The sequence below is a fragment of the Parasteatoda tepidariorum genome, chromosome 1 (assembly GCF_982258835.1).
Source record: "Parasteatoda tepidariorum strain Cologne lab strain chromosome 1, Ptep-v5.0, whole genome shotgun sequence".
NCBI classification, from domain to species: domain Eukaryota; kingdom Metazoa; phylum Arthropoda; class Arachnida; order Araneae; family Theridiidae; genus Parasteatoda; species Parasteatoda tepidariorum.
Genome location: NC_141755.1, coordinates 5,820,042 through 5,845,857, shown reverse-complemented (window position 1 = coordinate 5,845,857; position 25,816 = coordinate 5,820,042). Strand labels below are relative to the sequence as shown.

The following is a 25,816-nucleotide window of genomic DNA, read 5'->3' as shown; positions in this document are numbered from 1 at the left end:
TCTTTTAAGACGCGTATTTTGTAAGGAACCACTTTTCAGATTCTTCCACAAATGAACTGACTTTTGATAATTTTAAATCTCCCTTTTGCTCTGATAGACCTAAATGATGATTCGTCATAGTCTGAAAATTTTTCTCTCTCGCTAATATTAATATATTTATAATTTTTTTAAAAAAATCATTTCAATCAAGACTTTAAATATTACGAATCATCTCTGCTGATTTGAGATCGATGATTTTAGTTTTTAATTGATGGAAATACAGTGCCTTGTGCTCGAGAATTATCTTTACAACTGTGTTAGTTAAAGATATTCTGATGAAATTACGATATTGATGTAATTCATACAATGTAGTTGCATGTAATTTATCGTTTTGTTTTCTTATGTATTTAAAACAGATAGAAAGGAACGAAATATGGAATAAAATGTTCATAATAAATGTTTATGTTATTTTTCGTAATTTGAATACAGCTTTATGAACTTGATCAAAAATTAAAAGTGACGATTCTTATGAATTTATGAAATTCTTCCATTACTAGTTTGTGTTTGACTGTAAATATGTCTTCAGGGAGAAAAATTATCCATTCTTTTAATGAAATATTTGACTTATTTTTGTGTTCTTATTTCTCAATTCTTAAAAAAAAAGTAAAATTAAAGCCAGAAATCATTAGTAAAGAATATTATTTATGTATAAATATAAGCAATAAATGCATAAAGTTATGTATCCCGCGATATGAAAAAGCAGTTAGGCCCATGTGAACACATTTAAAAACATTGACAAACAGCATTGGCACATGCCAGGCCCTTTGGAATGTACACAATATTTATTTACCATGAAAAACAAGACGACAAAAGAAGAAGCACGTTATCCGTCCCGCTTCTTGAGGGGATGCCACATAGCTGTAGGTTTCCTTGGAGCTGAGATCATCTGATTCCAGTGGGACAGTTGCTTCCCCGAGCAATGAGGACCTACGAATATATGTCCGATGGCTGGTGTCTTACCTTCCGATTGAAATTCAGCTACTGTCAATCGCAACTGGATGTTCTAGAGGAAAACAAATACCACAGATAATAATCATGAGTAGGGCTGCAGGTTTGTCGCGGCGCGAATTTCCGCGAAATTGTCATCTTTTTTCCTAAAATCCGCGAATTTCTCAATATGTCTTGACTTGTGCGAAAATTGCTTAAAAAATGATTTTTTTCCCATTTTTTATTTATTTTTATTAAACAGAATTTTTTATTTTCCTGAACCTTCAATTAAACATGTAAAATTGATTAGATATTTAGGGGAGTGAATCAATAGCAAAATGACATAAAAGTAGTTCAGAGATAAGAGATAATCACAATCTTGTCAACTAAGGTGGTCTTTCTACACTTAGGGAGGGTAATTACCTTCCTGAATTCAGTAAGAGTACAAAAGAAATTGGAATCACAAAAGAAGGAAAATGTTATAAATCAAATCTTTGACAGAAAAATTGTTATACATGCTATTGCACTGGGCAATGAAATTTCTACTGCCTTTCTACATATCCAGTAAATTTTTCCTAGGCGGCTTCTTGTGATTTCTTAAATATGGATCAGTTTCTAGATGAAGGTGGGGGGGGACTAGTAGTTAGTAGGGACTTGTAACTAGTAGTTTGAGTGTAGAATGTTTGAGTTTTCACAGCAATTACTTCTTACAAAGCAACGGTCAAGGAATTGCGCGTTGGTGAAGGAAAATTGATCGAGTTTTGGAAGTCAAAGACCGAACGCTCCAAAATTGGCAAAAGTGGCAATTCGAAGTTTGTCGGTGCCTAAAAACAGCGTTGACGCAGAAAGATCGTTTTCTAAGTATAAAAATGTATTAAGTGATGAAAGACGAAGGATAGATGAGAATAATCTGACAATGTACAATACTTTGTAGCAAAATTCTGTTCATTTAAATAAAAATATTAATATTGCTTGAAATTCAAAGAAATACTTTTGTTGTGCATTTGTAAGCTTTTTTTATTATTTGCGCAATTTCTGTCTTTTGCATCATTTATATAATAAATTTTTTTTATGTTTAGAATTTGTGTAATTTTCAAAATTTCCCGCGATTTTTCCGCGAATTTGGGGTCTTTTTTCCCGCGACAAACTTGCAGCCCTAATCATGAGCAACAGAGTACCGTCTTTACGCATGGGCACCTCCGGTCACTCAGGAGGCCCTTGAAAATCTTACTTTTTATAAATTGTATTTTTTTTAAAAAACTAAGAATAAACAAAATTGCATTATACATTTTAAAAATAAATAGATTCCACTGTATAAAGTGTACATTTTGTTTTTCTTCCTACAAATAGTTATTGATTATCATGCAAACGACAATAATTTGAATCACCAGGAAAATTTATAAAAGCAACCGAAATCTATTTTTCTGCATTCCAATGGCAATTTTTAAATGTGCTGCCAAGATTTAAACTGTTCTAATCTACATAGGCATTTTAATTATTTTAAGGTATTTTTATTCAAGAAAATAAAATTTTTTTGGTCTCAGCTTTTTTTAAATGTTATTTTTATAATACTTAATATAAAATTTATTTGTTTAGTTACCTGTAGAGCAGCAGCTGGTACGGAAAAGATCATAGCTTCATTAAATACAGGATTTCTGTCCCCTCTTTTAACGGAAGTTTTTTTCTTGCTGATTTTCTTTCCTTTCTGAAGAAGGTAGATTTTCACAAAGGGATCTGTTTTATCAGGAAAAAAACATAGTTTTTGTGAAAAACATAATAAGCCACTTTCCTAAAAAAAATTATTTTAAATAAAAGAAGGGCACAACTAATAAATCATTGTAAATCCCCACAAAAGCAATTCATTCATCAAAAAACTGTATTTTAAATGAATTTAATGAGAAAATTAAATTGTTTATTTAACTTTTCAGGAGGAGTTAATTTAAATCTGCTTTGAAGATCGGCATGTTTTTTTTTATTACATTTTTAAAGAGTAGCTATTATTTTTGAGCTATTATATTTTATCCCTCTTGAAGAATGGTTTATTTACGGAACTGGATTTGAAGAAATAGCAATTACCCCTATTAAACTTAACAAGGCCAAATCACTAACCCTATGACTTTTTGAGCGTTACGTCAGGTGGGAAACCTTAAAAACTTCTAATAGTAATTCGATGTTTCTTAACAGCAATATAATATCGAAAAATAACAAAAAACATAACAGTAAGGATTTTAATGCTTATAGAAATTTGTCAATGTTATTGTCTTTATCAATTAGTTAAAATTTTAAAAAATAAGTTGCAAGTTTTTCAAATTATTTTATTCAACATTTTTACTACATAATGATATAGAATTTCCATTCATGAAATGATCATTATCATCTATCAAAATTTCCATCAATTACTCTTAAATAAAAACAATATTTTTCTCTCTCATAAAAATAACATAATTCAATTCTTTTGTTATCATTATTCAACGCATACTACAGAATAATTTCATAAGTTTAAAACGACCTCCTCATCAGAATAATAACAAACAACAGAAATGCACATCTATAAAATAGATAATGTTAGAAATTCGCAGCAGTAAATTGAAATACTATAATCTTATTCAGATAAAAAAAAAAGTAAATTTACGATCGAGTAGATACACTTTTATTCTCTTGCAACATTGGAATAAAACTTTACATTTATTTTTTTTAAGTTCTAGTTTCTTAAAAAAACCTGTAAGCAGTTTATTTTCAAGCTAGTCTCATTTTTATTTAATAAAGCAGTCAAAAACACGAAAGATACTTTAACTGTTCGGAAGAATTGCTCGTAAAATGCGGACATAAAATCCTAGCCAGTATCATAAACAGCCGCTGTATACTTTTTTACTCTGAGAAATAATCCACCCGTCACTTATTTCTAAAACCAAGTCTTTAAAGTGACTGCATATTATATTATGTATATTTTTTTGAGATAAGAAGTTTAGTGGATGTCACATAAAAAAATATCATAAATTACTTGTAGATAAAATAATGTGATTTCATATTTTTATTTGTTCGTTTCTTTTATTTTTATTGTTTTATTCCTTTAGCGATAATTGAACTCAATTTGTTTGTTTTGTCAAAGTTTCGCTAATTATGAGTATCCATTTAAGTAAAAAATGGATACTCATGTTTAACGAAACTATTTCCTGGTGTATGTTCCGAGTGAACATTTTGTCAAATGTGACGAAACAACTATCGATACTTCTTCGAGAAAACCAATTTTGTCAAAAATAAAGAAATATTCCGTCATTCTATTTTTTTTCAGAGAAAAGAAGAACTTAGAAGTACCTATAGCATTTAACTTTTCTAATAAGCACTTTATCGTCCGCATCATACAGGTGGATCAACGACACGAGAAGAGCAGATAGTAAATAGAGTTGAGAAACATCATCGTCATACATTTCAGAGTTCGCGTTTTGTCACAAATCGCGTGATTTCATGACGAAATGATTCTTAAAATAGACAAACTACAGCTCGAATATTGCTGAATCGTTAAAAAAGAGAGTTTTATTTCTGAGAGTGCAGAAAACAGTTCACCAAAGTTCAATAAGGATATTTTTTGTTCTCTTTTGCATTTTAATGAAAATTCCTAATTAAAAACATTAAGGATATTGACGAGTGGCATCAAAGCATATTGGTTTTACAGCTTATGAAATAAGAAAATTTATTGTGACGGACAATAATCCTTGCACAATTTGATATTAGGACAATAATAATTACATTATTTTTTTCAAGTTTAATTTGATTTTTTTAACAAGTACCTGAAATTAGTAATTTCAGATACATATTTTAAAAAAAGTTTGGAACGTAATGTGACAGTATATATTAAAGTTAGTCATAATGAAATTGTGAGATCATAATTTCTCGGTTAAAATGTACTTTCCGAATGTTGATAAACGATCTCCTTTGTGACTAAAAGCTTTCTATACACTGCATAAAGGGATCAACTATTTTAGACTCGCCCATCATCAAGTGTTATTCTCCCTCATTCAGAGGACATTTACTTTCTAACCACGTTTTTCAAGAGAGAGATATAAAAAATGTACAAAGAGTGATTTGAAAGTAAACTCCCTTTCACTTCACGACTCTTTTGTGTGATCGTTTAGCTATAAATTCATCCAGCTTATTGAAGGACCCAAAAGTTCCTAACGATTTGAAAAATCAATCGAAAAAAAAAACGGAGGGAGATAAAAATGTACAATTTACTTTGTTGTCATCAGGGGCATAATCTTCGTGACTTGATATACAGAAAAAAAAAAGAAATACAAAATGATTGGTATTTTACCTCCAACAGCAGAAACTGCTCTCGCACTGACGACATGGTAATGCCTGACGCTGACATGTTGGTCAACGCTTCCATTTCAATTTCTACTTTTGTGCTGTTTCTTTTGAGGATATTTTTCTTTTGCGAATGTTTTTCTTTTGTATAGTGTTTAGATTATTCACGATATTCTGTTATTGTTGCTGTTTGGATTATTCGCACTGTAATGTTTTTTTATCGGATTCCTGTTTGGAAATTAATTTATTTTGATTAACATTTATATCGTAAACAGCCGACCCAATTTTTTGGGTTTATGACTACTAATGTTCAACTCCGTAGCCTTGAAATTTTGAGCCAATCCAGAAGACAAGGAAACTCCTGAATCAGTACCCCCAGAGGTATTGATTTGTTATGGGAACATGGAGGACTTTGCCGCTCGACAGATTTAACGTGCATCAGTCACCCTTTACAACGCGGGGAGTCTTCGGCCAGCGGGGATCGAACTCACGAACTCTTGGACATGGGCCCAGCGCCCTACCGACTAGGCTATCCCGGCCCGTGATATATATTTTCGTCAAATGCATAGTTCGTGCGTAGTCGAGCAATTTCCAATTGAGCAGTTTCAACGAGGAGCGGTACCATCACAGGTCACCCACTTGCTCACTGACTGCTGTTAGTGATGCTTGACTTCGGAGATCTACTGGGAACCGTATCTTACTATCAGTCCACTGGATCTCCTCCTGGATCAGTACCCCCAGAGGTATTGATTTGTTATGGGAACATGGAGGACTTTGCCACTCGACAGATTTAAAGTGCATCAGTCACCCTTTACAACACGGGGAGTCTTCGGCCAGCGGGGATCGAACTCACGAACTCTTGGACATGGGCCCAGCGCCCTACCGACTAGGCTATCCCGGCCCGTGATATATATTTTCGTCAAATGCATAGTTCGTGCGTAGTCGAGCAATTTCCAATTGAGCAGTTTCAACGAGGAGCGGTACCATCACAGGTCACCCACTCGCTCACTGACTGCAGTCAGTGATGCTTGACTTCGGAGATCTACTGGGAACCGTATCTTACTATCAGTCCACTGGAGGACTGAAAGTAAGAAACGAGAGAATTGTACAAACATAATGCGAGCAAAAATTTTGTTTTTTCTTACCTGCAGAATCTTTTTCGTCAGTCCACACCAAGTTTCTTGCTTTTACAAGGACCACTGTTAAGCGTTCAGCAGTTGGCAAGTAACTTAGGGAAAATAACAATTCTCCGTACCCGATAGGTTTCTATAAGATAAAGGCCTCATTTTAATAGTTAGTATACATTACTGTAAATGACACAACTCGATGAATGTTAACACTGTCCCGTGAATGTTTCTCGACAATCATATAGACTCTCCGGGAGATATTCGAAATATATGTTAAATGTCATCATTTTTTACTTACAATAGCGCATGTTGATAATCATCTTGCACTAATAGTGAACGTTGAATCACTTTTTTATTAGACTTCTCACTTACACTGCAAATGTCAACATTCAGTATGGTGAATATTGAATTTTTTTTCTTCTTTTTTGTATATTACTTTAATTGCTCAATTTCCCCCCACATCAGCAAATTTTAACATTTAGCATGCGCAGTCGATGGAAGTTAGATTTAAGATTTTGTTAAATGTCAATATTTCCTGGCATCTGCAATGATCGAAATTAACCTTTGCTCTGTTGGTACGGATGCAAATAAAAATAAATGATGGTCACAATTTTTTTATTACTACATTTACTATCAATGCATAGTGAAAGTCATCAGTCACCGTTGTAAAAAAAAATGAGGTTAGAAAATAAGGATAAAGAAGTATTCTTGACGTAAAGCCACAACACATGTGACTATCGACAATAACCTGACAACGCTGACATTTACCAGATTTCAATTTCTTATGGTAATAGTAATACCTTACCTTATTTTGATTATTTTTGACCTTGACATTTTTATTTTCCTTTTGGAATATTCGTTACTTTTACTTAATGGAATAAGTATGAATATATCATTGTAGTTGTTAGGTGAATAAACTTATTCTGAATGCAGCAGATTACTACAAGCAACTTAATATATATTATGTTAATATATATTGTACCTAACACATGGGTTCGTTTCGATTGGAGATGAATGAAACAGTCCTTAAGACTTCAAAAACTTATTAGTCGAATCTTCCAAAAAATACAGCTACTTTTAGCACTCAATAACAGTTCAAATAACGGCGTAATACAGCGAAACACAGGCTTCAAACAACACCTTCTAGAAGAGATAAGACCTCAGCACGAACCAATTTAGCAGTCCGACGTTACGAACATGAACTGCGCAGTGGAGAAAAAGTAAGAAGTCACTGCATTTTGGCTAATAAGCTGCGCAGTGGGGGTTACTACGAAGGATATCATAACGTTTGGATTACTAATGGATCAAGTTTCTTGTTTATGATAATCCGTGCTGAGGACTTCTCTCTCCTAAGAGATATCGCTTCAATGCCACAGACGGTACAATGAACTCACTAGAGATTCGCAAATCAGAACACTTTTGCCGTCTCAAGCAGACTAATAATCTACTGTGCGAATCACACTCATATTTATATAGGGTTGGCGACGAAACACGGAAACTTTCGACACGATTCTAGACAATAGTAGCCATAGAGTAAAGAGTATAGGTAGAGTTGACATGAGAAAGTAACAGTGAAGCCATCACTGTAACCGGTCGGCCATATTGGTTTATGCAAAACATTCGAATGCTGCTATCCTCTGCACGTTGAACTTGCTGACATCAATGTTATTTTTATCGTTTTTTTTTATTTCTCTTTAACGATTTTCTTTATTTTACCTTTTAAACATTTAATTTAATTATATTTTGCTTGTAAAAATGACGAACTGCGTTGCATACGGCTGTACGAATCGATGGACAAAGAAAATGCCTGGAATTACATTTCATAGGTAAGTGTAAATTCAATTCTCTTAATCATTTTCTAATTTAGTAATTTTAAATTCTGTTCTTACAATAAACTGTATCTTTAATGTCAGAAGACTAAAGATTTTTTTTCTTCTTCTTAACTATTAGCTGTTCATTTCAAACCCAACCTTGATTCTTATCAATTTTTATTGAAATGAATCAAAATAGAATTTCTAAGTGGCTTATAGAATATCAAAACTAATTATAGATAAGATAATGTAATTTCGTTTACTTTTATACTGCTTAATTGACAATTAATATGGCATAATTATAGTATCATGTGTTATTCGAATTAGTGGGAATGGTTAAAAGTATTTATTTTATTTGCTACAAAATTTTTTTTACTTTTATGAAATTTAATCTATCATGAAGAGTTTCTCAAATAATTTTGTGTGCTTTTCTGTTATTTACTGTTATTGATCATTATTTCGTAATCTAAACATTAAAAATCAGCACTGTTGCTTTTTTAATTGTAATTCCAAACTGTTGCTCTGCTTTTAAGTGGAATTTAAAAATATGATTACAATGTCTAGTTTGTCAACAATTTGATTTTTATTCAACTACTATTTTATTTATGATCACTCTTGCGCTGATGAATGACATGAAACTTTTGAGAGCTTTTATCACACAAACATAATTTAAAAAATCCACCCAAGTTCTTACTTTTTTTCACTTTTATAACCTTGGTGGAAACCTTTCCATAAATTTTGTAATAGAAAATCCAGTGAACTATTGAAACTGGCAAAAATCTGCCATATTCTCATTTTGCGAACTACTTCTGTTCGTGCATTTTATTAATAATTGATATGCATTTAGGTTAATGAAATAAATTAAAAGTTTCAGTTGTGGGTAATCTATATTGGAGTCGTGGGTTTTAGTTGAGCATAATAGACTAAAAACAGATTATTTGTGCTACTGCATTTATTTTTTTGAAATTATCGACCGGATTAACTGTAATTATAAAAATTTTAATAAAGTTGTTTCTAATTGCTAATTATAAATCTTTTGAGTCTGTTCTTTCAAAGACTTATATAATTAACGAGTTCATGCTTTTAAGTTGGTATTTTATTTGCAGTTTTCCTAAAGATGAAAAACGTAAACAGTTATGGATCAAAGCTGTGAGACGAGTCAATTGAGCATTTCTCAGAAGATATGATTGATAGAACAATAAATCTGCTTGATGGTCTTACAGATTCATTGATTAAAAAAAATTTAGTGAACAAAAACTCTTATTGTTAAATAATTTAAATATTAATTTACTCTAATAATTATTAAATTATTTATCATTTTCAATATTATTGCAAAAACCATTTACAAGATCGTGACAAATTAAAGTATTAATTCAAATTTTTTAACAAATGTATGAAATTTTTTTACTACTCTTATTAAAATTCAATTCTTTTCAAAAAATGACAATGCTTCAATTGAGGGATATAATTTATGAAGGGAAAGTTTTTCTTCTAAAATTAATAGAATGAAAAAATAACTAACAAAAAACTTAAGTTTTTTAAGTTTTTTGTTTTTTGTGTACTTTAAAATGTGTGTGTAAATAAGTGTATATTTTTAAATTCTTATTACTTGTAATACATTTAATGCAATATTTTACTGTCGAATAACATATATTATTCATATTAGTGAGTGAAGAATTATTATTCTTGACTAATAAACTCTGATAGTACTTACTGATAGTAAAAAAAAATATGGAAATTGAATGTATATAATGTTAAAATAAATAAAATTATTTATTTTTCTTTTATGTCTGTGTATTTTTTTAAGAATAAAATAAGAAATTCTTTTTCATGAACTGAGAAAAAGGAATTTAAAGTTCAGTGTTATTCTATTGAATGAAAGAAATATATGAGATAAATATAATAAAGTTTTTATTTCAAATTTTTTAATAAATATTAAATGTTTTTTTTACAACTTTTATTAAAGTATTAAAATTAAATTATTTTCTATGATGATTCAATCAACAAAAAATGACTGCTTCAATTGAGGGATATAATTTATGAAAGGGAAAGTTTGTCTTCTAAAATTAATAAATGCATAAAAAAATAACTAACAAAAAACTTAAGTTTTTTTTTTAAATTTTTCTTTTGTAAGCATTAAATAAAAAAATAATAGTTTAAAATAAAAAGCGTTTTAATTTAAACTATTTTTTTTTCATTTATGTGTCAAAAAATAAATCTACATACATGAAATATTAGATTATTTGGCCTAAAAATGATTAAATTTAATCTTTAGTTCTGTTATTTTTATAAATATTAAATTGTAGTAAATGAGGCGCTTTTTTTCGTGTAACTAAGAGCAATAAAAAAATTACGTTTTGTTTGACACTTAAAAACTTCCATTTATTAGCCATGCAACCATAGGTTACAATGAATGCTTTGCATAATCCAAGATGGCCGACAGTTACTTCAGTTTCTACTCATAGGAGGTTGGGAAATGCCATCTCTACTTATACTCTTTACTCTATGATAGTAGCATAACTCCGTAAGTATTGGTACTATCGCTCTGAAACTTGAAGTTTCCAGGACAATCATTTTATTGCCAAAATGGTCGTCAAGATTATCGCCAAGTTGCCAAAAACATCGTCAAACCGAATCTTCCATAAGAAATACATTAGATGTTATTTTCTCTCTAATTAATTACGTTAGCTTTCCGTGTGACTTGTAAGTTTTTTAATTAAACTACTTATTTAGCTTCCTTTTGAGATACTTAGCTATCTAACATAAGAATATCTACAAAACTATACAAATATTTGTAACAATATATTCCTAATCATTTTGTCATTTCTTACTCGATAATTATGCACGTTTTAATTGCAAAATTTTTCATCACGCCTTCAAGTACCACACAATATTCTCATTAACTTTTTTTAAAATAAATTTCCAGAAACTACCATTCTAATTACTTTTTCTAGAACACTTGTTATTTTTGAGCGGCTTAAATGTTTCATATTTTTTGTTATTATTCTCTGAGACAAAAATCGATTTAATCGCTAGAGAAAATCGTTCCCTCAGTTTACTTAAATCTTAAACTGCCGAAGGAATGTAAATGAGTTTTCCTTTAATACCTAAATTTCTTTCGAAAGGTAGTTTGTCCTGAAAATCTGTAGGCAGATTACTTAAATCAAGTCACTGAAAGAGTCTTTAATTAGTATTAGTCTTAAAACTAATTCACTAGGTTTATTTTAGGAAACATCAATTACAAAAACTTTTTTTTTCTCGTTTCTACCGTACTTTTCGTTTATTAATTTTCTATACGAAAGGATTAACTTGATATTGAAGTTTCTGCCCATTTGCAAAAGGCGAACTGTCTAAAATGCGAACACTTTAGAAAATTTAATTGAAGTACAAGGAATATTTATGTCTTATTGTAATTCGAATAATGGTTCTTTAATGTTCTGATTTTCTAAGTTTATTCAAGTATAAGGTTGTCGCTGTAACAAGATATAATTTCATTGAGTAATTCAGTAAAGATAATCTTAAGAAAAATATGAAATATTTTTAGTGTGCTAATTGAAAGATTCAGTTTCCAATCAAAGTTTCGAAGCAAATTCAATCTTCTTTTTTTATCTGACATTAATTTTGTGCTTCATTTTATTTATAGACCTATGTCTACACGCGTTGTGAAAATTAAGAAGATTTTTTACTGAATTGTCTGGAGGTCATGCTTTGAATTTAATATTATTGGATAATATTGTAGGGAAAATTTTCTTCTTCATTTTGCCTGTGAATAATTCAGTATAATGTAGAAATAAAAGCTATAATTAGTTTAAATTCAGATAGGCTAGTTATTCAGTTTCTTGCAAATACATGAAATTAATAATTCTCTCGATATAACAATATCAAAATTAGACACATTTTGAAATTCACAGGAGTTAATGTGCTCCTTTTTATTTATTTATTTTTTTAATTTTTATATAAGTTATTATAGGTAACATTAGAAGATTATGCTTCTTTTATTTCTGTTTGCCTAACGATGTCAATGTCATAGGTGTTATTTTTTTTTAATAGACATATTTAAAATTATGTGTTTTGTTATAACATTCTGACAATCGACCATTGTCATTATCATAACAGGAAAGCTTTTGCGTAAATACAGAGACAGTAAAAAATTACTTAATTGATTACACTTCATTATATAACAATGACCATGTCAAAGAAGTAAATATATTACTTTATCTTACAGATATAGTTAATTAATTTACTGCCTTCGTATTTTTGATGTCGTCAAGGGTGAAAATTTCACTTTTGTACATATTTTTATGCAATTGATTCTTAGATTTTAATTATTATAAATGTGTAAATCACAAAAGTAAATGAAATGTAATCTTTTCCGGGTAATTATAGTAAAAATCATTTTTCATACTTTTTGATTACCGTCATTCGGGGCTACTTTGTGCATCGGGGGCTACTTTGTGCAAATTCAAATTTGGCATTTTTCAAGTGCTGCTATTCAGTATTGTGTTTATTTCACGTTAAAAATGTGTGGAATTTGAAGATAGAAGTCTCTTCTATTACTACAAAAAAATTTTCGAATTTCAAAACAGTCTCAGATTGTGTTTCGTTCATCCAATGTCAACAACTTTCTGAGGACGTCGGATGTCGAAAAGTGTGCGTGGAAACTTTAGGTGTGAAATGCAAAGACGTTGATAAAACAATTGTCGTAAGTGCAAAATTTTTTATTTATATATTAATAAACAATTATATCATGTTAGCTTTAAAAAAATTTGAAAATTAATAACAAATAAACGGAAAATGAAAAAAAAAATGTACTTTGGGGCTACTTTGTGCAAAGTTTCATTCGTTTTTTTTTTCGACAGAAAAATGGTCAGACGTTATAAAAAAAATACCTGGAACGAGAAACTACCGTGATTACACTTTAGAAAAGCTGCAACAATGTTTGCAAGCAGTTGCTGGTGGTATGTCGATTGCAGAAACTTCTCGGAAGTACAAAATCCACAGAAATACTATCTCTAATAAAATTCACAAGAAACACGTGAAACTTCCTGGTAAACTATTATTTTTCCTCTTCAAAGATTTTTCTAATGAATTAATCAAACGATTTAACACATAAAAATATATTTTATAGGACATCAGGTGATTTTGACAGAAACTGAAGAGCAAGTTCTGTCATGTTCATTCAAGGATGTTATGTTCAAATTTAACAATATTATAAATGTTAATGAATATGTAATAATTATTATTTTTAAAATTTCATCCATTTCAATGTTTAAAAATGTATATGGTTTCCTTTTGTTTAAACTCAAATGTTTTGAAATAAACATTCTTTTTAAGAAAAAAATTCTTTATAAAAAATAGTTTTTTAACGCTGAAAATTATTTTCAAACTAATATCTTTACATATCTTGATGTTTTTGTCTTTAAAAATGTCAACAATTAACTTTTTTAACAATTTTATATCAATATTTTACTAAAAACATGATTATTAAATTGAATTCCTATCGCTGCACAAAGTAGCCCCATTTGGGGGCTACTTTGTGCAAGGTATGTTTTGACTTATTATTCGTAAATATTACATACAAATAATGCCAATATTGATCAAATTCACTCGTCTGAGTCCAGTTATGAATATAATATCGATAAATTTTACTTAAGTTTGAATTAACATAGTTTTTTTAAATGTCAAAGTTCAAAAACTGCGAAATCCTGCACAAAGACGGTATCTATCAATGTCAGCATAGAAATAGTTTTTTTTTAACAGATACATTAAAAATTATATGATTGGTTATAACATTCTGATAATCAACTATTGTCATTATTAAAAAAGTAGAGCTTTTACGCAAATGCAGCGACAGTAATAAAATTACTTAATAGTTTTTACTTCTCATTATAGAACAATGACTTTGACATGGGAGAAAATATATTCATTCATGTTACAGATATAGTTAAAATTTCATGGTGAGTTTTTATTTACTGAACATGCCAAAGATGAAAACTATTCTTCTTCAACACATATTTATATGACTGGTTCTTACATTATTATCAATGTGAATGTCATAAAAGATAATCGATTCCTTTCAGGTAAATATACTTAATATCATATGATTGGTTCTTACTTTCTGATTATCTATAAATGTCAGTATTGTAGAAAAAGCGTTTTTTGTACAGATATCTTTAAAATCATATAACTGGTTCTTACTCTCTGATTATCTATAAGTGGAAGCCATGCTTGATAAAGCTCGTTTAAATTGATGCTCAACAGATTTACTTCTGCTTGTCCCAAGGCAACCTGCGCAGCACGATCACTAGTGTACGCTATACACTTGAGCACACGTTCGGGTAATGATGCTTTCGTTACGTTGAAGACGAAACGTTCTTTATATTCAGGATCTTTAGTTCCTCGCTGAACCTGTAACGAAAGTATATAAGTTTCATGTTTATTCAAATTAGAAAAAGGGTTTAGAGCTAAATTTCGGAAAATTATTATAATAATAGAAATGTGAATTTTATGCGTGTCTTACTGTATCTTTCTGCCAATGTGCCAGTATAAATGTCCAGTTAAAACTGCTAGCTTAAACTACATTTCAAGTTTTGACTTTAAAGCAACGATAAAAAATTCATAGCTAGACTATGGTCAGTGACCGGCAAAGAGTGTTCCAGTCATTGGCCATAAAGTTAAATTGTGTCCGTAAAGTTTTTATGACCATAAGAATACAGGCATTATAGCAAGGTTCTTTGTAATATGTTTCTTTTCTCTAGCAGTATAATACAATTTTTTTAATGATTTAAAATATAATGAAGTGTTTTCAATTAAACAAATGCATACAAAGTGCTTTTGTTGAGACATTTAACATTTTTTTTCCGGCTCAGATACATATAGGATTGCTAAGTTTTCACAAAATCTAAACTTACGAACCAAGTTATGTACACATTTTCCATTACTTTGAAAATATTACTTTTACTATAAGCATCATTAAAAGAAACAAACTAGAAAACTGAAAGTGCTTCAATCATAGCTGTGAAAATCCTTATGATAAAATTGGAACGGCCTTATATTTCGCCAAATCATATGTCATTGAAAATAATAGTAAAAGCCTGAACATAAAAAGTTATTTTGACTTATAAAGTAATAGTTTCAAAAATGAAATATACATATTGACTATCAAGTAAATCAATGACTTAGTCATCATATATCATGTTATACATTGACAATCACGTTGTTCTTTTGAAAATGCCCTTATCTAACTTTAATCTTTGGACAGTCGGAGTTCATTTTTTTCCAACAATAGAGTTTTCACTGTAACCATTCATACAAATTTAAAAAAAATATAACGTAAAAAAGTAATTTTAAAAATAAATATTCATCTATTAAATAGATAACAAAATACATTTTTCCTTCAACAAATTCCTTTCAAATTCTCATTTACATTTTCAAGCCTGATGAATAAAACATTAAACCCCTCTTGAAAATAGAATTACTTTCTTTAAATTACTTTCTTTCCCTGAAAACATTATTCGCGACCTTAACGTTACTTAAATTATGTATTTTGTATTTTATTTAAAATAGGTATTGTGTTTTTCAATCATAATTTGTTTGAGAATTATCGTCGATGAACGTTTTTAGAGGTGGAAGATCTCCACATATCTTGACGGCTCCTTGTTTTTGAAAAAAGTTGTTCTTCCGTGGGTTTATTTATTTTTGAAGAATATACTAACTCAAATTTTTAATTTAATAAGTTAAAAATAAAAGAAAAATATTTCCATACATCAGATTCATTAAATGCCTGTTTGCATTTTTAGTTTTTTTTTGGTTGAATAATTATAAAAATTGCTAAAATTAAACCCACGCCAGTTTTCTTATTATTAATTCCAAGAACTGTTTTTAATGTTGACTTGCATAATTTTAGTAATTCCTTCGGAAAATTCTTTAGGTTTATTTTCAGTTTATTTAAGTGAATTTACTTCTACTTGTAGTTAGAAAGGAATTTCTAGAAATGAATATAAAAAGAAAAGACTACTGGGAAACATACAAGATGAAGCAAATAAAAGTGGCCAGAACGAGTGGATACTATTGGACCTGAAGGTATACATGTAACTACACCACGAGTACGCCCACCATGTGATCGAAACTGCTTCAAACCTTAGTACAAGCTGTGTCAGTGTGAGTTGATCTGTGCACAGGTGCAAATGGTACTCACAGTGCAGCAGAGGGTGTCCGCCGTGGAAAGTTGCTTTAAAACAAATTCGAGGAAAGGGTGTGGTCAGTTGTTTGCTCAGGAATTTAATGATGTCAAAGTGACAGAAAAGAGTGCCATGCAATTATTAGTCACACAATGCCGCCTGACCGATCCGTTTTGAACAAGCCAAAAAACATTCCGGAACGTGCCCGAACACCAGAAATTACAATTTATCCGGCAACAAACAAATCAACCTGACGCTTGTCTCAAGAGACCGGCATATCACGTCGAGAATGCTAACGGATATTCCAATTGGATCTGAAAGTGCATCTCTACAGAGAATTCTGTTGTTCATGAATAAAAACCTGCAGATGCTCTTTAGCTACCTTCCCCAGTTTTTTTGATTGGCTGTTCGCTTAGATAACAACGAATGTCTTGGACATGAATCTTTTTTTTCTATTTCTAATGGAATCTAGTTTCACCAGAGTGGTTAGGTCAACTCACAAAATGACAGGTTCTGGATAGCGGAGAGTCCGCATATCATACAGCATCCACTATTGCATGATCTGGCGGTTGTTGGTTGTTGCGCAGTGTTTGCACGCCGAAATATTGGTCCTATCTTCTTTCATTAGATGCCGAATTTGGAGCTTTACATTTCCAACATTTTTCCAGTCATGCGTCGGCTTTAGCTGGTCCCCGGATTTGTCAGTGCATGATTATTTTTCGCGAGGAACTTATAAGTCTAAGATGCATCGCAACACGCTTCATAGTCTTCAAGAACTGAGATTGCAGCAACTCCAGAAGCTCAGATTAGATCTGCATTCAGCAACTTACTTACCAGGGGACAAAAATGTGCCCGGAGATGAATGACGGTCATTTTCAACATCTGTGAAAAGCTGGTTATATCCTTTCCTTTGCTGTGTTATTTTGTATTTCGAAGTCTATTTCCCAGGCCACTTTTATTTGAGCCACCCTGTATTTGTTTTCCTGTATTACTTACAATGCGTTCTAAAACGAAATTATAAGAGATAAGCTTCCATATTGTTATTTGTATTTTAATTTAATTATTTCATTTTAACTCTTAATAATGTTGTCTAAAATAATCATAAACTCTAACTTAAATTAACTCAATTTTACATATAAAATAAAAAAAACGAAATAAAGTCCAAAGTAAGAAAAACGTATTTTTAGAACTGTTCTAAAATGACAGAGTAAATTACAAATAATGTTAATTCTAAAACATGCATTAAGTTACTTATTTGTTGTTACCAAATAGTAAATACTAGACATGGTATTCGCGTAACATCTGAGTATTTATATTTCTTCTTATTTTTGCGTTAATCACTCTTGTTGTTCTTAATTTACGTCGCACTAGAGCTGCACAATGGACTATTGGCGACGGTCTGGGAAACATCCCGGAGGATGATCCGAAGACATGCCATCACAATTTTGATCCACTGCGGAGGGGATGGCACCCCGCTTCGGTAGCCCGACGACCTGCGCGCGAAGTCGAGCACTTTACGGTAGCACAGTTTAACGAGGACCAATACCGCACACCCTCGATCACAACGCAGACTGATCCAAGTGGTCACCCACCCACACACTGACAGTAGCCAGTGATGCTTGACTGCTGGGAACCGTGTCTTAACGATCAGTCCACTGCGGGACAATCACTCTTGTTAACATATTTGAAACAGTTCAGTTGGATTGAAGCCCTTTTGAAATTGCCAGTCAATAACCGATATTTTCCAGAGAAATTAATTGTGTTTCAAAACATATATTTATTTCGATTAGTATCCTTCTCTTGAGGGAATATGTTACCTAAACCTGCTGCTTGTCCCAAAAGACTGGCTTGGCTAAACCATATCTATATTATACACTAAAAAAATCCTCACTCGTAACCAACAATAGGTTAAGAGTAAGGTCTTGCTTGAACAGTAGGCTGACAGACAAGGATATATTCAAGACAAAACCGAGCAGTGGAACATTTGATGCAGACTGCTAAAAACTTAAATCCGCCAGTATATGTTAAGGGCGGGGATAGTCAGGTTGGTAAGGGTGCTGGGCCCATGTTTAAGAGGTCGGGAGTTCGATCTCGGCCGGTCGTAGTAAATGGTGACTGGTGCATGTTAAATTTGTCAAGTCAGAAAGTTTTTAAAGCTCCCATAACGAATCGATTTATTATGGCTGAATTGGAGTTCTCTGGTTCAGGTAAAAATTATTATCCGTGGATGAATGAATGGATGCATTAATGGTTCCCCCCTTTTGAAATGGGATGTGACGTGCGTGTGTGGGTGAGTATGCATTCTTGGCCATAGATGGTGCCACCAAAAAACAAAAACACACACCCCATCTTAAATTCACTTGGTTTCACCAAGCAAGGTTGCTGGTATTTGGAAAGTGGCTTTCGAAACAACAACAGCAATGTGTGCCAAAGAATTTAGATGGCGATTGAGAGTAGTTGACCTTCCTGTCACAACTAAATGCGAAGAACTACTTAGTATTAGAGTTATCAGATAGTTATGACTAGCATTAGAGTTATCATACAAACAACTCTAATATTAGTCATGAGGTGGTGGAACAAACTAATCACTTATAATTTGAACCACCCAATTCATCAAAATGCTTGCACAGAGTATTCATCTTTTTAACAATCGAAAATTGAAAAATGCATTAAATATAGAAATACATCGATTCTAGATCATTGCTCATAAAGTCCTTGCGCATAATAAAAGTCCGAACTGTCACAGAACTGCCTCTCAGACAGAAACTGTGCTACTGCACTTATTTATTGCATAAAACATGTCAATAATTATTCGTCACATCAGTTTTAATAAAATTAAACTGTTTTGATGAAAAGAAAGGAAAGAAAACTATTGATTCCTTCAGGATATTAATATTTAAGACAACAGAACAAAACGTTTTTTAATACAGTTACATTTTTAGGAAAATTTGTTTTAATATTCCATCATTTCACAAATTTTATTTTCTTAAAAACTTTACCTGCTCGATTTCATTCAAAAGCCATATTACTATTGAATATCGCAAAATTTGTCGAATTCGATCTGAAATCGATCGGCTACTAAATCACTTAAAGTTTTACTTCTTTTTCCAGATTTAATGTATAGACGCACATTTAATTCCAGGGGTTAAAAATTACTTAATCTCAACAATATTCCATTCAAATGCAGGGATCAATCTGGGAATTTTAAGCAATATTATTTTATTATATTTTACAGGCTTATGTTTCATTAATACGAGATTTGTCAAAAACCATCAGAGCTTTACGTTCCTATTAAAAGTCAAACATGTTTTACAGGTCAGCAGACATTGAAAATCGCAAATTAAATATTATTTTTTAAGTAAACTAAGCTTTAAAGCAATATATGCTATTTGTAATTTTTTTTTAATCGTTTTGCGACGTAATTTGTTTTCACAAATATATGAATATGAAAACATGTAAGGTGTCATACTTTATCTTATTAACCGGTTTAAATTTCTAGAATTTATGTAATAATAAAATTATTCAATACGTAATATTATGCAATATGTAATTATGTAATAAATTTAAGTAATGAAATCAAATTCATCTAAGAATGAATCGATAAAAGATTACAGCTGATAAAATATGCAAGAAAAAAATAAAGTATAGTGCCATTTTTTATTTTATTAAATTGCACAGAAATTATGTAACAATAAAATTATGTAAGAAGTTAATTAATTAATAAATAATTAAATAACACGAAGGAATAATCAATAGATGAAAAATTATGGCTGATAAAATATGCAAGAAAAAAATCAATTATTGTGTCATTTTTTATTTTATTAAATTGCTTGAATACAGAGAAATTATGTAACAATAAAATTATGTAAGAAGTTAATTAATTTAAATAACACCGAGGAATAATTAATAGATGAAAAGTTATGACTGATAAAATATGCAAGAAAAAAATCAATTATTGTGTCATTTTTTATTTTATTAAATTGCTTGAATACAGAGAAATTATGTAACAATAAAATTATGTAAGAAGTTAATTAATTTAAATAACACGGAGGAATAATCAATAGATGAAAAATTATAGCTGATAAAATATGCAAGAAAAAAAAAGAAGTAAAATGCCATCTTTTACGGTATTAAATTATTAGAATTTATAGAATATATGTAACAATTAAACCTATGTAAGAAGTTTTCAAATTCATATAACAAGGAATAATAATCAGTCAATGAAAGATTACCGCTGTCTGCATGATTGTGCTGTCATCAGGTTGCAGGACGACACGGATGTAACTGTCCAGTTTGGTCGATGGAGAATCCGGAAGTGTTAATCCCCGACCTCTGATTACTGTCACAATAAGCTCTTCAGATTGACTGAAAGAAAAAAAGAACAATATTAATGATGAGAATGGAACTTTTATTCTTTACTCGATTCATCTCCTTGCGAATAAAAGTTAGTTTATTCAAATTCCATGCATCCATTAACATCTGTTATAAGTAAAGTTATCCCGAAAATAAGATCAATTTAGAAGAAGTGTTAACGCATTTAAATTATGGCTCACATATAACTTATATAAATGCCATTCTATTTCTCAGCCTTCCTTCATCTTTCAGGCAACTTGGAAATACCGTCATTTATTTTACTTCTTTGGGTTTTGACAATTGAGATTTTCACATGAGTTTTTTTTTTTTTGTAAACTATTTAAGGGAATTTCGTTATAATTGACATAGTTTTAGATATGAGGACATAAAGTCTGGTGAATATAGTGGGTAAGATCGAGCATCCTTTTCAAGTCCTAATATGTGAGTTGTTTATCACATGAGATGGTGCATTTTCTTGATGAGATATGGGCACTTCCAATCCATTTTCAATCGTTGTCTCTAATTCATTTAATGGGAAGTATTACTTTTCTGAGTTCTGTCTTTTAGAATCTGTACTTATGTATACCAAACAATGTAGATATATTCAGACATACCGAAGTGCTTTCTATTAATATTGCGTATTAAACCTAACGGACAACATAATATTACGAATAAAAATATTTTCTAAGTAATAGTTGGGGTAAAATATAAAAACAATAAAAATATTACATTCAAACTAAATATTACGAAGGGGATAATTTTGTTTAAACTCTAATACCTGTCTCATTGTTCTCAGTCTTTGTTTCTCCACACAAAAAAGACACACAGAGAAGAACAAAAATAATTACGAATGATATGAGATGGTCATGAGGGATCTAGATGTACCTTACTCAAATGATGGGTGTAAAAGTCCACATTGAAGCCTTGGTATGCTTCCTTAAAGTTCATCGCTTTTATAATTAACATTATTATCACCCATCATCCAGCCATGTTTTCATGGATCTCCAGGAAAAAAACTTTTAGTTCAACGAAGAGATAAAATACAATGTTTAGGTCCAGCTCACTGGAAGATAGGCAAACTTACATTCATGATAAAGGGAGTTGGTTTTTTATTGGTGAGGCATATAGATCAAAGAGTTCAAACCAACAAGGAGCTATAAGCCAATCATGACCTTCTCCCAGAATTAGTGGGACCATTTTTTATAAGGACTCTTGTTCTTAAGACCTAACTCAACCATTGACTATTTTAAAAGTAGAACTCTTCTGGATTTCAGTTATTGACCCAGGGGATTATGGAGGTTTAAAGGCTCCCCAATTTCGAAATTAGAGCAAGATGGTGGCAATGTGGTCAGCATCGCACACTGGTCACCTTTACTTGGTGAGCAAACTGGTGTCCGTTAGTCTGAAGGTGGGTCATCTTTTTGCTGCTACTGGGGATAGAACCTTAATCTTGCACAACGACGTGTCAGTGCCTAACAACTGTGCTGTTGTTGTTCCCTAATTTAATAAAGCGATTATATCCTTCTGATATTTTTTAAAACTTATTGTTAAGTTTTTTTGTGTGTCACAAACTACTATTCTTATGTTCTAAACAAATTTTTTTGTTCTTAAAAAATACTTATCTCAAGTTCATTAAGAACAAAAACTACTTAAAGAAGCATAAATCAAATATTAAGCTTGAAATCCAAAAAAACAAATTAAGCGGGTTTCAATTACACAAATTTAATCATATAAATAATTACTAAATTGTTCAGTCTTTTTCGACAAGTTTTATAAGAGGCATTAATTAACTAACACACTGTACTTACTGAAGACTTGTAGCAATTACTTTAACCTATTATAACGTCTAAAAGCGATTATTAAATTATAAGGAGTTAAAATTTAAGCAGTATGTGTATAATCTTTAATGTTACTCATATTAGCGAATTAAATATGCAAGAATGAGTAAATTGTATTAAAAGTTTATTCTGAGATGTATAATGAAATAATACGATAATTTAAATTTAATTAGATGAATTAAGCTTTAAGACTTACTCTTGCAGCAAGATATTAAATTTAATTATGCTTAAACAAATTATATACATTAAAATTAGTATTAAGTAATAAAGCATTTTATCCTAAGATAACTATTATTTTATAGTAGAAGTTGGAAAGAAGAAAATTTTATAATTTACGAGAATTTTCTAACTGAAGATTTTAATAATTAAGTTAGTAATAAAATTACGATTTAAGAAGATTTAATTTCTAATAACAAAAAGTCTGACGTTTTTGCAATTTATTGCCATTAGAGGAATAAGAATAAGCCGTAATAGGAAACTTCAAAATAAGAAATAAAACAAAAGAAGACAGAACAAGGAACTTTTAATTTTGGATCCGAACAATGAAAAATGAAAGAATGTATTTAGTCAGGTCTTTATTCTGTACTTTACATTAATGAATCGACATAATTTTTTTCGAAAAGTTTATAAGACCAATGCGAAATTGAATATGCAGTATAAGAAAATAGCTATAACGCTTTAAACTATTAGCTTTACATCGATTCTTAAACTTTTCAAAACACAATTCCTGAAATTACCTCGAACGAACCGTTTCCGTTCGTGAAAGTCGTTTGAAAGATTAATGTTATTATTTCGTGTTATGGCTGGAACCCAAATGTGGTATTACGTTTTTGTTTACTTCTTTCGAAAATGGTATAAAGAAAGAAATGAATAATTGATATGAAGAAAATAGAACTCTATAAACGTCTCCAAATGTTAAACGTTTTTCATATTGTTATCGAAATATGCTCGTGATGTGAATTCTTATGCATTTTAACGGCCATTTAAAGATATTCGGTTTCAGAGAATATCCATTTCATAAGTATGTATGTAAGTGGATAAATGAAGAACTCTAAATAGGGTATACAATTTATCCATGTTATTTCTAGAGAACAGTATTATTTTTGATAATGGATGTTTTAGTTGAAAGAAAATTATATGATTCTGTGGAATCTCTGAATATTTACCTTAAGGGGAAGTTTGACAAATGATAAGGCAAAATTATAGAGTTGTTTCAAAATGAATCTAAATAAGTTTTGGAGAAATAGATGAAAATCTGCATGCAAATTATTCGAATTCTTTTTTTAACATTACTTACTTATTCTCTACGTGCCTTGGGCACTTAAGGCCTCCAGCATATCCCTCCAACGCCCCCCTGTCTTTAGCAATAGATCTTTTTTAACATTACTCGTCTATAAATATGTTTTCAAATTATATCCAAAATACCATCGGCAGAAAATAATAAATGAAACAAGTAAATAAATAAAAATACTGGATGGATGTTTGGGTTGAAATAAAACATTACGATCAACAATATATCGTTTGTTTTTGTTTAAAAAGGGGTGGGAAAAGGAGAACAAAAAATTTTTATAAAAAAAATAAAAAAAAAAAAAAAATTGGGGAAAAATTGAGAACCAAAATTTTTGTTTTTAAGGAACATATATATAAAGAACTGTGAAAGAACCAGGTAAGTGTCATTTTAATGTATTTGAGTAAATGAGCTTTAAAGTTTGCTCGTTCTTCGGTTTTGCTACGTCGAATAATCTTTATGTTTTGTGTATAATTTTAAGACATAACTTATAAAATTCCTTTGGTATATTTATTGGGCCTTAACTGTTTTGTAAAGGAGAATTTTTAATGATTTTGTAACATCTGAAAAGTAATCCACATAAATAATCAATGCATATATATTCACGAAATAAAAGTTTAGCAACCGCAGTTTGGAAAATAGGCATCAAGTCTTATCTAACCTTGTTTATCTGAAAATCGCCCAAAAACGATTCAGTGGTAGCGTGTGCTTGACACTCGTGGAGTAAATGTTTTATTGGTCGCTTCTATGTTTTATTATCGCTTCAATTGGCGAAAGTTCAGTATTAGTTTCAAAAAGAATTAATAGCGCTGATTGTGGTCAAAATATTTTGTCATTTAAAAGTATGTCTAAAACTAAATAAAAGTATTTTTGTTAGTTTTAATACAAAATAGAGCTGTTAAAATACATAAATTATCTTTAATTGAAAATTAGCAGTTTCAGGCATTTTTTAGTTATTAAAATAATTATAAAACTGCTTTGGGTATTTTTTCTGTCGAGGTAGACTACGTGATCATGATTAACTACGCCACTCTCATTTTTTTTCCCTTCATAATTTAGGTTACCATTTTACAAACAGTTAATCCACGCAGTGGATATACAGTTTTTTCCCCTTTCCAACTTCTTAATGGCCTCAAATCTAGAAGACAAAATGTTTACAGAGCCAAGTCATATTCACCTCCAAGAAGAATGTTTTTAAGCAAAACTAATCAGCATTTGAGCAAAATGAAGGTGAAAACCACGAAATACTCTCATTGCTAATCCGATGTCCAGAAAGCTCGGATCTCTCTCCATGGGCATGCAGCAAAATAAAAATTAACCATCTATCTCTATAACTCACTCATATGTAAACTTAATGTCTTCGTTGAGCTATGGCGAATTTCATGAGAAAGTTGCCTTTAGTTATGTGAAATATATAAGATGTATGCTTCACGATTCGGATTTAGCACCTACATACCTGCAAACTTTTACGCATTTTGCGTAAAAATTTATTATTAGATTTAAAGTGATAGAAAAATGTATGTTTGCTATTTATTCTTTGCATTTATAAATTTAGTTCAAAATGATTCTGGCCACCACTACACTTAAATTAATTCTACATATATATAAATGTATAATAATCTGTGTATAAGCTAACGCCAAATGAAGGTAAATTTTCGCATTTAAATATAATTTACTATTAATCTTACGATCACTAGGGTAAATCATCTTCGAAGAGATTACAAGTTGGCAGGTATGCACTTAGTATTTTACGTGTGCACATATTTTAAAGATTGTAGACGAGCCCCTAGTTGTTTTTAATTTAGACGTGATAACGTGATAAATAGTATTGATTTATTCCTATGAAATCAAACACTTCACCACTAAAAATATTTAAGTACCAACAAATTAATTAAAGGAAAAATATTTTTCTTTGTTAAAAAAGTAAAACTCAAGCTCAAGCTGACTA

General features: G+C 30.5%; 1 protein-coding gene across 1 annotated transcript in view; it reads right to left on the bottom strand.

Moving 5' to 3' along the window:
* Nucleotides 1-140: 140 nt before the first annotated feature.
* Nucleotides 141-25,816, bottom strand: part of LOC107451997 (synaptotagmin-12) — a 173,454-nt gene continuing 147,778 nt past the window's right edge. The window contains exons 5-9 of the mRNA XM_043042166.3: nucleotides 20,622-20,754; nucleotides 14,408-14,617; nucleotides 6,417-6,537; nucleotides 2,567-2,700; nucleotides 141-1,042 (exon numbers count right to left, since the gene is read on the bottom strand). Of these exons, the coding sequence (XP_042898100.1) occupies nucleotides 863-1,042; nucleotides 2,567-2,700; nucleotides 6,417-6,537; nucleotides 14,408-14,617; nucleotides 20,622-20,754 (778 nt within the window). The 3' untranslated portion in view covers nucleotides 141-862. The remainder of the gene's footprint in view (nucleotides 1,043-2,566; nucleotides 2,701-6,416; nucleotides 6,538-14,407; nucleotides 14,618-20,621; nucleotides 20,755-25,816) is intronic.